This window comes from Sapajus apella, unplaced genomic scaffold (genome assembly GCF_009761245.1).
Source record: "Sapajus apella isolate SASKATOON/1434 unplaced genomic scaffold, GSC_monkey_1.0 scaffold18, whole genome shotgun sequence".
Lineage (NCBI taxonomy): Eukaryota > Metazoa > Chordata > Mammalia > Primates > Cebidae > Sapajus > Sapajus apella.
In genome coordinates this window covers 23,518,953-23,533,383 of record NW_022436958.1, presented here as the reverse complement: position 1 = coordinate 23,533,383, position 14,431 = coordinate 23,518,953, and the positions used below count along the sequence as shown (strand labels likewise).

At 37.8% G+C, this 14,431-nt stretch overlaps 1 protein-coding gene across 7 annotated transcripts in view; it reads left to right on the top strand.

The window, feature by feature from the left end:
• The window catches only part of PLA2R1 (phospholipase A2 receptor 1), a 138,534-nt gene that overhangs the window by 100,052 nt on the left and 24,051 nt on the right, over positions 1–14,431 (top strand). For all 7 annotated transcript variants that reach the window (XR_004271332.1, XM_032286506.1, XM_032286504.1 and 4 more), the window contains 4 exons: positions 574–677; positions 2,247–2,386; positions 13,364–13,481; positions 14,196–14,326. Coding sequence is in view for 6 of the 7 variants with exons in the window: in XM_032286506.1 (XP_032142397.1) it covers positions 574–677; positions 2,247–2,386; positions 13,364–13,481; positions 14,196–14,326 (493 nt within the window). In the remaining variant the exon portion in view is untranslated. The remainder of the gene's footprint in view (positions 1–573; positions 678–2,246; positions 2,387–13,363; positions 13,482–14,195; positions 14,327–14,431) is intronic.

Sequence of the window (14,431 nt, the reverse complement as noted above, 5' to 3'; positions counted from 1 at the left end):
AAAAACGATGAGTTTGTGTCCTTTCCAGGGACATGGATGAACCTGGAAACTATCATTCTCAGTAAACTGACACAAGAGCAGAAGATCAAACACCGCATGTTCTCACTCATAGGCGGGTGTTGAACAATGAGAACACATGGACACAGGGAGGGGAGCACTACACACTAGGGTCTGTTGGGGGGAAATAGGGGAGAGACGGTGGGGGGTGGGGAGTTGGGGAGAGATAACAAGGGCAGAGATGCCAGATGCAGGTGATGGTGAGGAAGGCAGCAAATCACGCTGCCACGTGTGTGCCTATGCAACAATCTTGCATGCTCTTCACATGTACCCCAAAACCTAAAATGCAATAAAATAAATTTTAAAAAAAAGACTCCATCTCAAAAAAAATCTACCCCCTTGGAAAATTTTTAAGTATATGATATAGTATTATTAACTATAGGCACCATGCTACATATGAATTTTTTTAATTTAATAGAATATGATACCTTCAATGCCTACCTCAGAACTCTAAGAATGATGTTGGAGACTGGACATGCAGAATGAGAGATCTTAACATTTTTAATCTTCCTACAGCTGGAGAGATGGAACGCCAGTGATATACCAGAACTGGGACACAGGAAGAGAAAGAACTGTGAATAATCAGAGCCACAGATGTGGCTTTATTTCTTCCATAACAGGTTATCTTACTTATCCATTTGGGGGTTTATAATACAAAGTGATAATTTTCAGGAGGCTTAAAGTCTTTTCCATGCATCATTTCCATGAGGAGTTTCTGTTTATTTCTCTTTTTAGTTGATGTGTTCAGTTTTGTCTGCCGTAAGGCTTAAGGGTGGCTGTTCCTTCTGTTCAATCCATGTACTCATGTTCTTGAAAATAATTTACATCTGGATAAGTCCTTCCTCAGAAATCAGAACAGCACCAGAAATGGGCCCAATGAAACTGTTAAAAAATATATGGCTGACAAATACTTTTCTCTATGAAATTTCAATGTAGCACTTTTTAAAATATATATATATATATCTGGTATCCAATTTATAATTGGCCAGAACTTTAGCCTCTGTGAAACTCGCTTCCATTTTCCTATTTAATAAATGTTTTGATTCAAGTCAGTATTCTTTTTTCCTTTCAATATCTGGCATCAATTGCTGCCTGCCTTAGAAACGCAATTGTCTGCAAGTTGGATTTAGAAGCACATTCAGGTTGAAGATTGGATTTTAAATTCTCTTCATCAGTGCAGTGTAGTTAGGTCGATTGTCCACTCATGCTCCTTCTTTTGAAACAATAAAAGATAACAATATCTGCTACTCTAACAGATTCACAACTAACCTGTGCCCTAGACCAGGAAAGGGATAAACATGGAAAATAATTTTGGATATGAGGGCCTCTGCAGAGACTTAGGAAAGGAAAATCCGTGTGGTTAATCAGCTTGCTTTTACCAGCAGGTGTCACAACAGCCTACAGAAAGGACTGTTTTGAGAGTCTGGGAGCATGGCAACTAATCTGCATTGAAAATAGCATTCCAGCCCTTGCTTCAAAGTGCCAGCATCTTTTGGCTCATATTCCTGATCTAGAAAACTGAGCCTTCCCTTGCAATTGGCATGCATTCTGCCCTGTTCTGGAATCTATGACTTGGATGCCAACAAAATGCATTCTATAATCCTTATTCTGAAAATATACCTCTTCTAAATTAAAAGAAAAAAGTCAGTTTGTCGGAGGCTAAAGATTTGAGGATGTGTCTAACTGAGGACATGCCTATATGTGAGTCTGTTTTATTTAAGGGTCAATATTAAGAAATCCTATTTTCTTGAAAGTTTTTGAGTTAATTTTTCTAAATTATTATATTTTCTAAAGAATTATAAAATAGGAATTATCTACTGTTTTAGAATCTTTCCTCTCTGCATATTGAAGCTGAAGGGTTTAAAATGAAATTGTTACCCTACAAAGTATTCTTTTGCCACACAAGTCAAATATTTTAGGACCTTAATCAGTTCTATATTCCAATTGCAGTATTTAGATTTTTTTTTAATTTGCAAAATTTCTACATTCTTAAAATTACTGATTTGACCCCTTGCCCAGTTAGCTGTTGTCCTTCCAGAACTCTATGATCTGTAGTTTAGTTCAGTTTCTAGATTTTAAAAAATAAATTATGAAAAACCATAGCAGTCATAAAATTAGTGATCAATAGAGAATGCCTTCAAAGAGTCACCATTGTGTCTAAGCCATTTCTAACCCATTTTCTCCTCCAGGACTCTGGGGTAGTGAAAAGTGTTCAGTTTCTATGCCTAGTATCTGTAAGCGAAAAAAGGTTTGGCCAGTAGAAAAAAAGGAAGATACACCTAAACAACATGGAGCGTGTCCCAAAGGATGGCTATATTTTAACTATAAGGTAAGCTTGTTTTTCAAAAGTTGCCTTTGTTTTTCTTTTGTAGACACTAATTTTGGAAAGCGTTCAAAAAGTGAAAGTGGCTTTTAAAAGCTATGACTTGTCCATAGGACCTGGAATTTTTTTGTCACAATTTTCAAGAAATTTTAGTTTTCCATTTAGTAACAAATCTTTTAGAACAAAAAAATTTTTGTCAGAAACAGTCTGGACACTACTCCTCATTTCTTTCTTTTTTTTTTTTTTTTTTTTTTCTAGATGGGAGTCTCACTTTGTTGCCCAGGCTGGAGTGCAGTGGCATGATCTCAGCTCACTGCAACCACTGCCTCCTGGGTTCAAGCGATTCTCCTGCCTCAGCCTCCTAAGTAGCTGGGAATACAGGCACCCACTACCACATCCAGCTAATTTTTGTATTTTTAGAAGAGATGGGGTTTCATCACGTTGGTCAGGCTGGTCTCGAACTCCTGACCTTGTGACCCGCCCACCTTGGCCTCCCAAAATGCTGGGATTACAGGCGTGAGCCACCACACCCAGCACTACTCCTCATTTATATACCTAGTTTTACCATTGGCATAGTCATTTATTATGCTATGTGAATATTTCATTAGATGTAACGTATGTATGTATGCATATGTGTGTGTGCATATGCATGTGTGTGTTTATGTGTGTGTGTGTGCGCGCATGTGTATGTATGTGCCTGCATGCCTGTATGTCTAGGTTCTGCTCCCAAATAAGCTGTAAATTCCAGAAGACCCAGACTCCATCTCCTTGTCTTGTGTTTTCCCTGCCTGGAGCCAGCATAGAGCTCTGCCTACAAGTGAATTGAGGGACTAGTAACTTAGCTTGGTCAATGTCATCTTAGCCTCATAAAGCTAGTGCTTCCATGCAGAACTGAATTAAGAAAAAAAAATTGCCGGTGGCGATATTTTAAACCAGATTTATTATTTCTGATGCTGCCTTCAATTAAGGCCTAGACTTTCCCTCCACTCCTTATATTTTATAATAAAATAAGTTTATAGGCCTTAGGTGGAAGTTATTAAAATGCATCCCAAATTATAATTGTTTAACTCTTAGAAAATTAAAGAACCCAAACTGTGTCATCATTTCATATGCTAATATGAAATTCCTCTTCAATCATGGACAGTCAATTTTTAATCTAAGCGTTCAGTTATATTGGCAGGGCTTTCTCTCCTTTGTGATCTTTCTCTCATTGTTAATTTGAGAAATGAGGCCACTTGGATTTTTCACACATTCATTGAGTACCCACTAGATATTTGGCAGTGATTTTTAAATTTTTTTAATTTGTGTAAAATACATACAATATAGAATTCACCATTCTAGCCATTTTTGTTTACTGTTTACTACTGTTAAGTATCATATATTCACACTGTCATTCAACAAATCTCCAGACCTTTTCCATCTTGCAAAACTGAAACTCTACCCAGGAGTGTAGAGTTCTTTTAATTTGCAAAACGTCTACATTCTAAAATTAAAATTACTGATTTGGCTGCTTGCCCAGTTAGCTGTTGTCCCTAGAGAGCTCTATGATCAGTAGTTTAGTTCAGTCTCTAGATTTAAAAAAATAAATTATGAAAAACCACAGCAGTCATAAAATTAGTAATCAATAGAAATGCCTTCAAAGAGTCACCGTTGTGTCTAAGCCATTTCTAACCCATTTTCTCCTGCAGTAAATGACTCCCTATTCTTCCTACCCTGAACCCCTTGACAACTACTGCTCTAGTTTCTGTGTCTTTGAACTTGACTACTTTAGATACCTCAAATAAGTGGAATCAGACAGTATTTGCCTTTTTGTGACAGGCTTGTTTCACTTAGCATGATGTCCTCAAAGTTCATTGACACTGGCATGTGACAGGACTTCCTTTTGACAGTTGGACAATATTCCATTATATGTATATACTACATTTTGTTTATCCATTCATCCATTGGTGGACGTTTGAGTTGCTTCCCCTCTTAGCTAATTGATTTTATATATATTTCTTCTATCACTGAATTTTAAAAATATATACAATTGCTTTCCCCATTTTACATATGAGAAGACTGATGCTAACAAAATTGTGTGTCTTTTCTGAAACTTTACAGTGGATAAATATCAGGCCAAGAAGCACATTGTTTTCTGACCCTGAGTCTGGTGTCTTGCCCGTTTCCAACGCCTGCCACTTCACGTTGGAACTTAAGGACTCACTCCAGAAATGCAAATTAAAACAACAATGAGTGATTTGCCACTGCACATCTACTAGAATGGCCCAGATCCAGAGCACTGACAACACTACATGCTGGCAGGGAAGCAGAATAACAGGAGCTCTCATTCATTCCTGGTGGGAATGCAGAATGGTGTGGCCACTGTGGAAGGCAGTTTGACAGTTTCTTACAAAACTAAACATATTTTTACCCTATGATCCAGAAATCACACTCCTTAGTTGAAAACTTACGTACACATAAAAACCTGTCCATGGATATTTATAACAACTTTATTCTTAATTGCCAAAACTTGGAAGCAACCAAGAAGTCCTTAGTAGGTGAATGGATAAACTGGTACACTCACACAATGGAATATTATTCAGTACTAAAAATAAATTAGCCATCAAGCCATTAAAAGACATGGAGGAAACGTAAAGTCATATTACTAAGTGAAAGATGCCAATCTGAAAAGGCTACCATACTGTATGATCCCAACTATATGACATTCTGGAAAAGATAAAACTATAGAGACAGTAAAAAGAACAGTGGTTGCCAGGTGTTACAGGGAGGGAAGGAAGAGGTTGTAGAAGATTCTTAGGGCAATGAAAATTCTCTGTATGATACCACAATGGTGGATGCATGTCATTAGACATATGTACAAACTCATAGAATATACAACCCAAAAAGTGAACCCTAAAGTAAACTATGGACTTTGGATGGTTATGATGTGTTAATGCAGGCTCATCGGTTGTAACAGATGTATCATTCTGGGCTGATGGGGCATGTTGATAATGGGGGAGGCTGTGTGTGTGTGGTGCAGGGGATATATGGGAAATCTCTGTCCATTTCTTTATTTTTTATTTCATTTATTTTTTTATTTGAGATGGAATCTCACTCTGTCATCCAGGCTGGAGTCCAGTTGCATGATCTTGGCTCACTGCAAACTTCACCTCCCAGGGTCAAGTGATTCTCTTGCCTCAGCATCACAAGTAGCTGGAGTTACAGGCGCCTGACACCACACCCAACTAATTTTTGTATTTTTAGTAGAAATGGGGTTTCACCATGTTGGCCAGGCTGGTCTTGAATTCCTGACCTCAGGTGATCTGCCCGCCTTGGTCTCCCAAAGTTGTACCTTCCTCTTAATTTTGCTGTAACCTAAAACTGCTCTTTAAAAAATGAAGTCTTTAATAATACTCTTTAAAAAAAAGTTGCTGCATCAGCTTTGCCCCATGACACAATCAGCTCAGTGATACTGTGAGATATTTTCTAGAATAATGCAATTGTACTCTAAAACTTTACTATAGTATTGAGGTACACTATTTTTAATCATTGCTGCTCTCTGTAAACTTCCTATTTTCACAAACTAGAAAATCTCTCTACCAGGTATAAACTATTTTCACATTTCAATGTGAGAAACTTGTAGCTAATATTCAATAAGACATTGAGTATTACTAAGTCTTTTATTAAAAGCTTTGACAATTAGTTTTTTAAAGCATCTTTATGGTCATAAATTTGCCATTTTAACCATTATTGAGTGTACAATTCAGTGGCATTAATTACATGCATAATGTTATACAACCATCATCTCTAGTTCCAAAACATTCTCGCTATCCCTAACAGAAACTCTGTTACCATCAAACACTAACTTCCTGTTTCCCAACTCCTAGTAACTTCTAGTCTATTGTCTATCTCTATAAATATGCCTATTCTAGATATTTTATATTAGCGAACTCATACAATATTTGTCCTTGTGCTAGCATGATGTTTTCAAGGTTCATTTGTGTTTTAGCATATATCAACACTTAACTCCTTCTTGTGGCTGAATAATATTCCTGTGTGGCATGGGCGTGTGTGTGTGTGTGTGTGTGTGTGTGTGTGTGTGTGTGTGTATTGCACATTCTGTTTATTCATTCATCTGTTGATGGACACTTGGGTTGTTTTCACCCTTTGAATATTGTGAATAATGCTTCAATGAACACCGGTGTGTAAGTCTGTTCAAGTCCCTATTTTCAATTCTTTTGAATGTATACCTAGGAATAGAATTGCTGGGTCATATGGTAACTCAATAGTTAGCCTTTGGAGAGGATGTGGAGAAATAGGAGCACTTTTACACTGTTGATGGGAGTGTAAATTAGTTCAACCATTCTGGAAGACAGTGTGGCGATTCCTCAAGGACCTAGAAATAGAAATTCCATTTGACCCAGCAATCCCATTACTGGGTATATATCCAAAGGATTACAAATCGTTGTACTATAAGGACACGTGCACACGAATGTTCATTGCAGCACTGTTTACAATAGCAAAGACCTGGAACCAACCCAAATGCCCATCGACGATAGACTGGATAGGGAAAATGTGGCACATATACACCATGGAATATTATGCAGCCATCAAAAACGATGAGTTTGGGTCCTTTGTAGGGACATGGATGAACCTGGAAACCATCATTCTCAGCAAACTGACAGAAGAGCAGAAGATCAAACACCGCATGTTCTCACTCATAGGCGAGTGTTGAACAATGAGAACACATGGACACAGGGAGGGGAGAACTACTCACTGGGGTCAGTTGGGGGGAAATAGAGGAGGGACGGTGGGGAGTGGGGAGCTGGGGAGAGATAGCAAGGGGAGAAATGCCAGATGTAGGTGATGGGGAGGAAGGCAGGAAATCACACTGCCACATTTGTACCTGTGCAACAATTTTGCATGTTCTTCACGTGTACCCCAAAACCTAAAATGCAATAAAATAAATAAATGGGAAAAAAACAGCCTTTTGAGGAATTGACAAAAGTTCTTCTACAGTGACCAAACCATTTTATAATCCTGCTAGCTGTGTGTGAGGGTTTCAGTTTCTCCACATTCTTGCCAACCTTGGCCATTATAGCCATCCTAGAGCACATCGGGTGTTATTTCATTGTGATTTTGATTGGCATTTCTCTATTATCTGATGAGGCTGAGCATCCTGTCATGTGCTTGTTAACCATTTGTTTATCTTCTTTAGAAAAATGTCTATTAAAGTCCTTTGTCCATTTTTAAATTGGATCATTTACCTTTTTATTGTTGAGTTATAGGAATTCCTTATATATTCTAAATATTAAACCCCTATCCAATATGTGATTTATAAATATTTTCCTTCATTCTGTAGGTTGTCTTTTTTTTTTTTTTTTTTTGACGGAGTTTCACTCATGTTACCCAGGCTGGAGTGCAATGGCGCGATCTCGGCTCACCGCAACCTCCGCCTCCTGGGTTCAGGCAATTCTCCTGCCTCAGCCTCCTGGGTAGCTGGGATTACAGGCACGCACCACCATGCCCAGCTAATTTTTTTTGTATTTTTAGTAGAGACGGGGTTTCACCATGTTGACCAGGATGGTCTCGATCTTTTGACCTCGTGATCCACCCGCCTCGGCCTCCCAAAGTGCTGGGATTACAGGCTTGAGCCACCGTGCCCGGCCTGTAGGTTGTCTTTTTACTTTCTTTGATGCACAGAAGTTTTTAATTTTGATGAAGCCCAATTATCTATTTTTGTTTTGTCACTTGTGCTTTTGGTATCATACTAAAGAATTCACTGCCAAATCCAAGGTCATGACGATTTGCCCCTGTGTGTTTGCCTAAGAGCTTTATGGTTTTAGTGCTTATATTAGGTTGTTGATCCATTTTGAATTCACTCCAGTATGTGATAACTGTTAGAACAAGTGTATCTGGTGTGGTCTCTACAGAACAAGCATAAAGGAATGCCTCACTCATCTCCAAATCACATTTTTGGTACAGAAAGTGAACAAACCAAAGCATGAACACAGTTGTTCTAGTTACTAACTCATGCCTCCTTTCATGTGTAAAAGAGGATATTTTAAGGAAATGAATGACGAACCAAATCCTTGACATTTGAGAAAAAATTCTTAGAAACCCAGAATAATTGTTTCTTGTTCAGGCTTTTGCTATAATCCTTCCCCCAAACCCAATTTTTACCCACACATCTCAACTCTATCCCACATGTCCTCCTGTGCATGCGTAGAGAGTGTGTATGTGTATGCATGGACATGGTGGCAGTGATGGTGGAGCAGACTCAGGGCAAAAAAGCAAGTGAATGCTTCCCAATAAAGGAATAGAGAGGGGCGTAAATATATGCATGAGAATGAGGATGCCTTCTGAAGCTAGCCCTGGAGCATGATTAAAACACCTTCACATAGCTCAGAGTTATAAAAAATATTTATTGATAACTAACAGCTAGATCAGTAGTTTTCAGCCCTGGTCAAATATTTAGAATCAGCAGGTGAGCTTTTTTAAAACATCAAGATGCAGGAGACGTCCTGAAGATTCTTATTTAGCTGATCTGCATGGGATCCAGGCGTCTGTATTTTTTAAAAGCTCCCTCAGTTCTTCTAATATGTAGCCAATATTTGCCCAGCAATCCAACAGTCATAGATCCACAACTCTTTCTTTAAGGCATTTGGAGAATTTGATTGCAAAGGATATGATCACGGCAGGCTTCTTGAGTAGGTGGCAATTCACCTGGCACAGTGTCAAAGTCACCATGCATGTCTCCCTAACCACAGTGCCTTCCCCTGCACATTAATGCCTAAAATTCCACCACTGTAGCTTCTCTCCCTTGTCCCAACACTTTCCTTTGTTTTTAAAATGAAAATATTTCTGAGATTGCCTCATCTGTCATCTACACCTTGAAACAAATGGGTTTATCAAATGATTAGAAAAACTGCTAATAGGAGAACCGATAGCTGACAGGAGTGGGATAGTTTTTCCCTATTAACAAATAAAGCTTTAGAAGGAAAACTGGGAGATGACAATGATGGAACTATACTTTACAATTCTGACATGAGCTCCAATATATTATGACCCATTAAACTTTGCTTCTTGTTTGTGAATTCCCTAGGACTAATTTTTATTGGTTATTTCTGAGAAAAAAAAAATCCCACTTTGTTGACAAATTAACGACCTTTTAGAATTTAAAAAACTGAGATACACAGAAATTAAGCATCTTTTCTAAATAGTGTTCTCTGTGTTTGACAGTGTAAAAGAGGTTTGACCAGGGGTTAACCCAGGATCTAAGATACTTGTCCCAGCAGACCTGTGGGAGGAAAAAATTCTAAGTGTGTGTGTGCTTCTAATTACATATTTTTATTCAAGACCTGGATTGAGTGGTAATGGCTGCTTTGCACCATTGAGTTTGGGATTAGTCAATGTTTGATTTTTGTGCATAACAAAGTTTTTCCTTAAAAATACTCTTACCTGTTTTGGGAATTTATTCAAATTCGAGCACATTATTCATTCATTCATTTGACTATGCTGGATGTTGGGAATTCAGTAGTGAGGAAAAACAGACACAGCCCCCTCTCTTTCGGTGCTTACACACTAGAGGGAAAACAAACATTAGTAAATCCATCAGGAAAATGGCTGTATAATTTAAAACTGTGGTTTATGTGATGAAGGAAAGTTATGTGGTTCTAGAAAAGTGTATAGCTGGAGGACCTGACTGAAGTAGTCTGAAAGACAGGGAACATTAAAAACAGGGAGAGCCTCATGTGCTAAGGTCCTGCAGCAAGAGGAGAGTATGATAGTTAAGAAGCTAAAGGAAGCATAGAGAACCAGAGGGGTAGAAGGCGAAGCAAAAGAAGTAGGAAAGGGTGATATCATGTTGGAGTTCTGGCCTTTATCCAAGAGCAATGGGAAACCCTTGATGAGTTCAAAACTAAAGAAGGATGTGGCCAGAACCAAATTTTAAAAAGCATTATTCTAGATGTAGTGCCAAGGATATATGGGAGAAGGGCAAGGGTGAGAAAGGTAAGGACACTTAGGAAGCTATTGCTGCAATGCAGGCAAGAGATTAGAAGCTTGGCTAAGATGGTGGTGGCAGAGATCATGAGACAGTGGGAATGGGGGATGGGTAAGGAGGCTTTTTGGGAAATGAGATATCCAAATGGTAGGGCTGTTGGGGTGATGGAGTAAGAGGGTAAGGATGCCTCTGAGGCTTCAGGCTTATTATATGTGTATAAATGCATGCTGACCATGCCTTTAAATGTGAGTAGGAACACTGGGAAAAGACCAAGTTTGGAGGGAACATGAATTTCATTTTCAAATATTGAGCTAGAAATGATTTTGAGACAAAAAAGAATTTTATATTGAAAACCCCATTTAGAATATAGTAGACCCCCTTAATTCACAGTAATAATCAGAAATACATTAAACTTGATCACATTTTGCAAATTAGTAAGTAAACAATTTTAAATTAAGGATGCTGTACTTCATCTTGCTGCTTTGCCTTAATTATTAATGACACCATTTCGGAGCGTGTTAGTAAATATGTTAGATTTTTAGAAACAATGAAGTCGTGGTAATGGGAGGCCACACTTCTGTAGTCAAGCTAGTAAATTCTGGCTGAGGCAAACATAGAGGAAGCAGAAGGGGGTGTTTTTCTGGAGAGATTTATTGAGCTAACTGAACCAATGAGGTTCATTGGTATTTATGAATGGTTCATTAGTGTAACTATCTGCACACAAGGTGAATTCACATTAAATGATAAGGCTTCCCAATAATTAATATGTGCCACTCTTTAGAATTTGTAATTAGAGGAAAGGGCCAAAATAAAAGGAAATAGATAAAAGGATAGTTGTTATAAAATTTAACTCCTTGAAAGCCAATTCAGTTTCTTTGTGAAGCAAACAAGACAAAAAGGACCAGAAGAATTGAAAATGTATTTTCTCTCTTAGTTGGCAACTCAACTTCAAGCTAGTTCGGGGTTTCTGATTTTTATCCTAAGAGCACTGGAAAATTCCTGAAGGGTTTAAACTAATGAGTGACATGATCAGGATTTATTTTTAAAAAGAATTACTTTGCACTATTGACGTTTGGGGCTGGATAATTCTTGCTTTTGGAAGACTGACCTGACCTTTGCTTTGCAAATGGTTAGCAGCATCCTTGGTCTCTACCCACTAGTTGCCAATAGCAACCCCCTCCCCAATTGTAATAACCAAAAATACCTGCAGACATTATCAAAATATACTCTTAGGGGCTAAATCATCCTGTTGGAGAACACTGAGCTAAATTTGAAATGCTTGACAATGTCATTTGACAACCATTTAGGGGCTGTTAGCTTTCATTTTGCTTAATAAATGTTTGCTAGGGACCTTCTCTGGTGTGATGTTCAAAAAGGAATAAGACAGTCTCTCTGCTTTTAAGGGGTATATATGGTAGGGAGTGGGTGGGGGACTGACAAATTTGGAAATTAAAGGATGATAGGGAAAGGTATTATATTAGACCAGCCTTGTATCTCTATAAAGGAATACCTGAGACTGGGTAACTGATAAAGAAAAGAGATTTATTCTGGCTCACAGTTCGCAGGCTGTATGAGAAGCATGGTGCCTGCACCTGCTCCTAGTGAGGGCTTCAGGGAGCTTACAATCACGATGGAAGGTGATGGGGAACGAGCATGTCACATAGCAAGAGGAGGAACAAGAGGGTAAGGTGCGGAGTGGTTCCAGACTTTTAAACAATCAGATCTCATGTGAACTGAGAACTCATTTATCACCTAGAGGATGGCCCTAAGCCATTCACGAGGGATCTGCCCCCATGATCCAATCACCTCCCACCAGGCCTCACCTTCAATACTGGGAATCACATTTCAACATGAGACTTGGAGAGGACAAACATCCAAACTATATCAGATATCATTCCAAAATAAGATAGTAAAGGATGCTTGTTCGGGTGTAGATTTCCCTGCTAACCGAGAATTATCCTGTAGTTGGGTTTTTCTCAGTGGCAAGATCTCAGGATTTGACCTATCCATGACTAAGGTTGTCTGTGTTCACTGATGACAGAATTGATATGGGAGAAGAATCCCCAGCAAATTCCAGATGAAATATTCTTTGCATAAAGTCTCTCCTGATCTCTCTGGAATTTTGTCTGATTCATTATAACCTTTCTCTTCTATCTTTTCCTCTCATCTAACTCCATCTAGTCTTACAAACATGCTTAAATTCCATTGAACTTTCAGGGAAAAACAAACAAACTTATCTTCAATCCTGCCTGTCCTGCAGAGTATATATCATTCCACTTGTCATCCCATCCCATAAGAAAGAAACCTCTGCCCTGATACAAACATGATTCTCTCCTGCATAACACTCAACTTATATTGCCAAATTCCACAACTTTTTTTGTGTTCCCTTTAACATTGATGGCCAACCTTCCCCTTCATTTCTACTTCTTTCCAGGTTTCCTTGGTCATACCCTTACTTTCTCTCCCACTGGGATCATTTATTTTTCTTCTCTGACTCTTCCCTATGGACTTACTGACCAAATAGCTGACTCAAGTATTTAGTGAATTTAAATACCTGATGTGCTTTAATTCCCCGGTATTTCTCTCTCACTTAAAGAAGTATGTTTATAAATAAAATTGAAATAAGCTGTTTATTGCCACCCCCAGAATGTTTTTTTAGATTAAATGTGCCAGTGTAAACTTTGCAATCAGGGTGGCTCCTTTTTAGGAATAATACTACTTTTCATTATATCAAAGACAGACACTGCTCTGACATTTCACATAACAAAACACATCCCTGCTTCTGTTCCTGCAAATGCAGCAAGTCACTAAGTCACCCTGAAAGCTGCTCCTCTTTGTTTTATTGTAACATCTTTGGAGTAGTTGAAAGAAAAATGAGTTCCTTCTGCCCAAGAAAATTATAAAGAATTTTCAAAGCTGATATTCAGTGTCTTTGGGAAAGTTTTAATTCACTTAGAAAAATACAGAAATGAACCTTTTGTTTTGACATTTGTTGATAGTGCCTTTTGCTGAATATCCCAAAAGACCCAAGCAGTTGGAAGAACTGGATGCATGCTCAACATTTCTGTGCTGAAGAAGGGGGGACCCTGGTTGCCATCGAAAGTGAAGTAGAGCAAGGTAGAGTACTCAAGGTCCAACCAGGCCAAGATAATCATTTTTATTCAAGTATTTATTAAAATATTCCCCCACCAATACTAACATTCCCAAATCAACATTTAAAATACTGTATTGCAGATGATACGTGAATTTTCGGTTTGACCCATAGGTTTTATTTCATGACATCTGTAAAAGTTAGTGTGCTGCATTGCTTATAAACTGCTGGGTTTTGGAGCCTTTCTGTCACCAGTAGCAGTGGGAAGAATTAAGGACATATTTCTGGCCTATATTTCAAAATAGCTAAAAGAATCTAATGTATAGTCTACATGTAATTGCATGGTAATTACAGGTAATTACCATGGTAATATGATTTTTAGATTCCTTTACATTTACCTACATGCTTTTATTTGGTATTTAAACAATTTTATACTTTAGTTCAAATATAGTAGATAAATCCTCTTTTTATTTAGAAAGGTAATTAAGGAACACTGGAAATTGATTTGCTAATGATATGATGAAATCTCAAGTTATCCAGCTAATTTCTGTCAATTTAAACTAAAACAAAAGTGAAAGAAACCGCATTACCTTAACAAGGATAAAGTAGCAAATCCCTACAAATGATTCATAATTATGTTTTGTTGGCATTTAAATATAATCAGAGCTATAAATAGGATTCAGTGATTACTCAAATGCTTTCTACAGTATTAAATTAGATAATGTATTCCTGTTTTTCAGCTTTCATTACGATGAATCTTTTTGGCCAGACCACTAGTGTGTGGATAGGTTTACAAAATGATGATTATGAAAAATGGCTAAATGGAAAGCCTGTGGTATATTCTAACTGGTCTCCATTTGATATAATAAATGTAAGTTTTAAGATTTATTTTTTAGAGATCACTTTGGCAAGATACTTTATTCAAGACTTGTTTACTAAAGCTTTTTACTTCCTATATTTTGTAGATATAAATTTA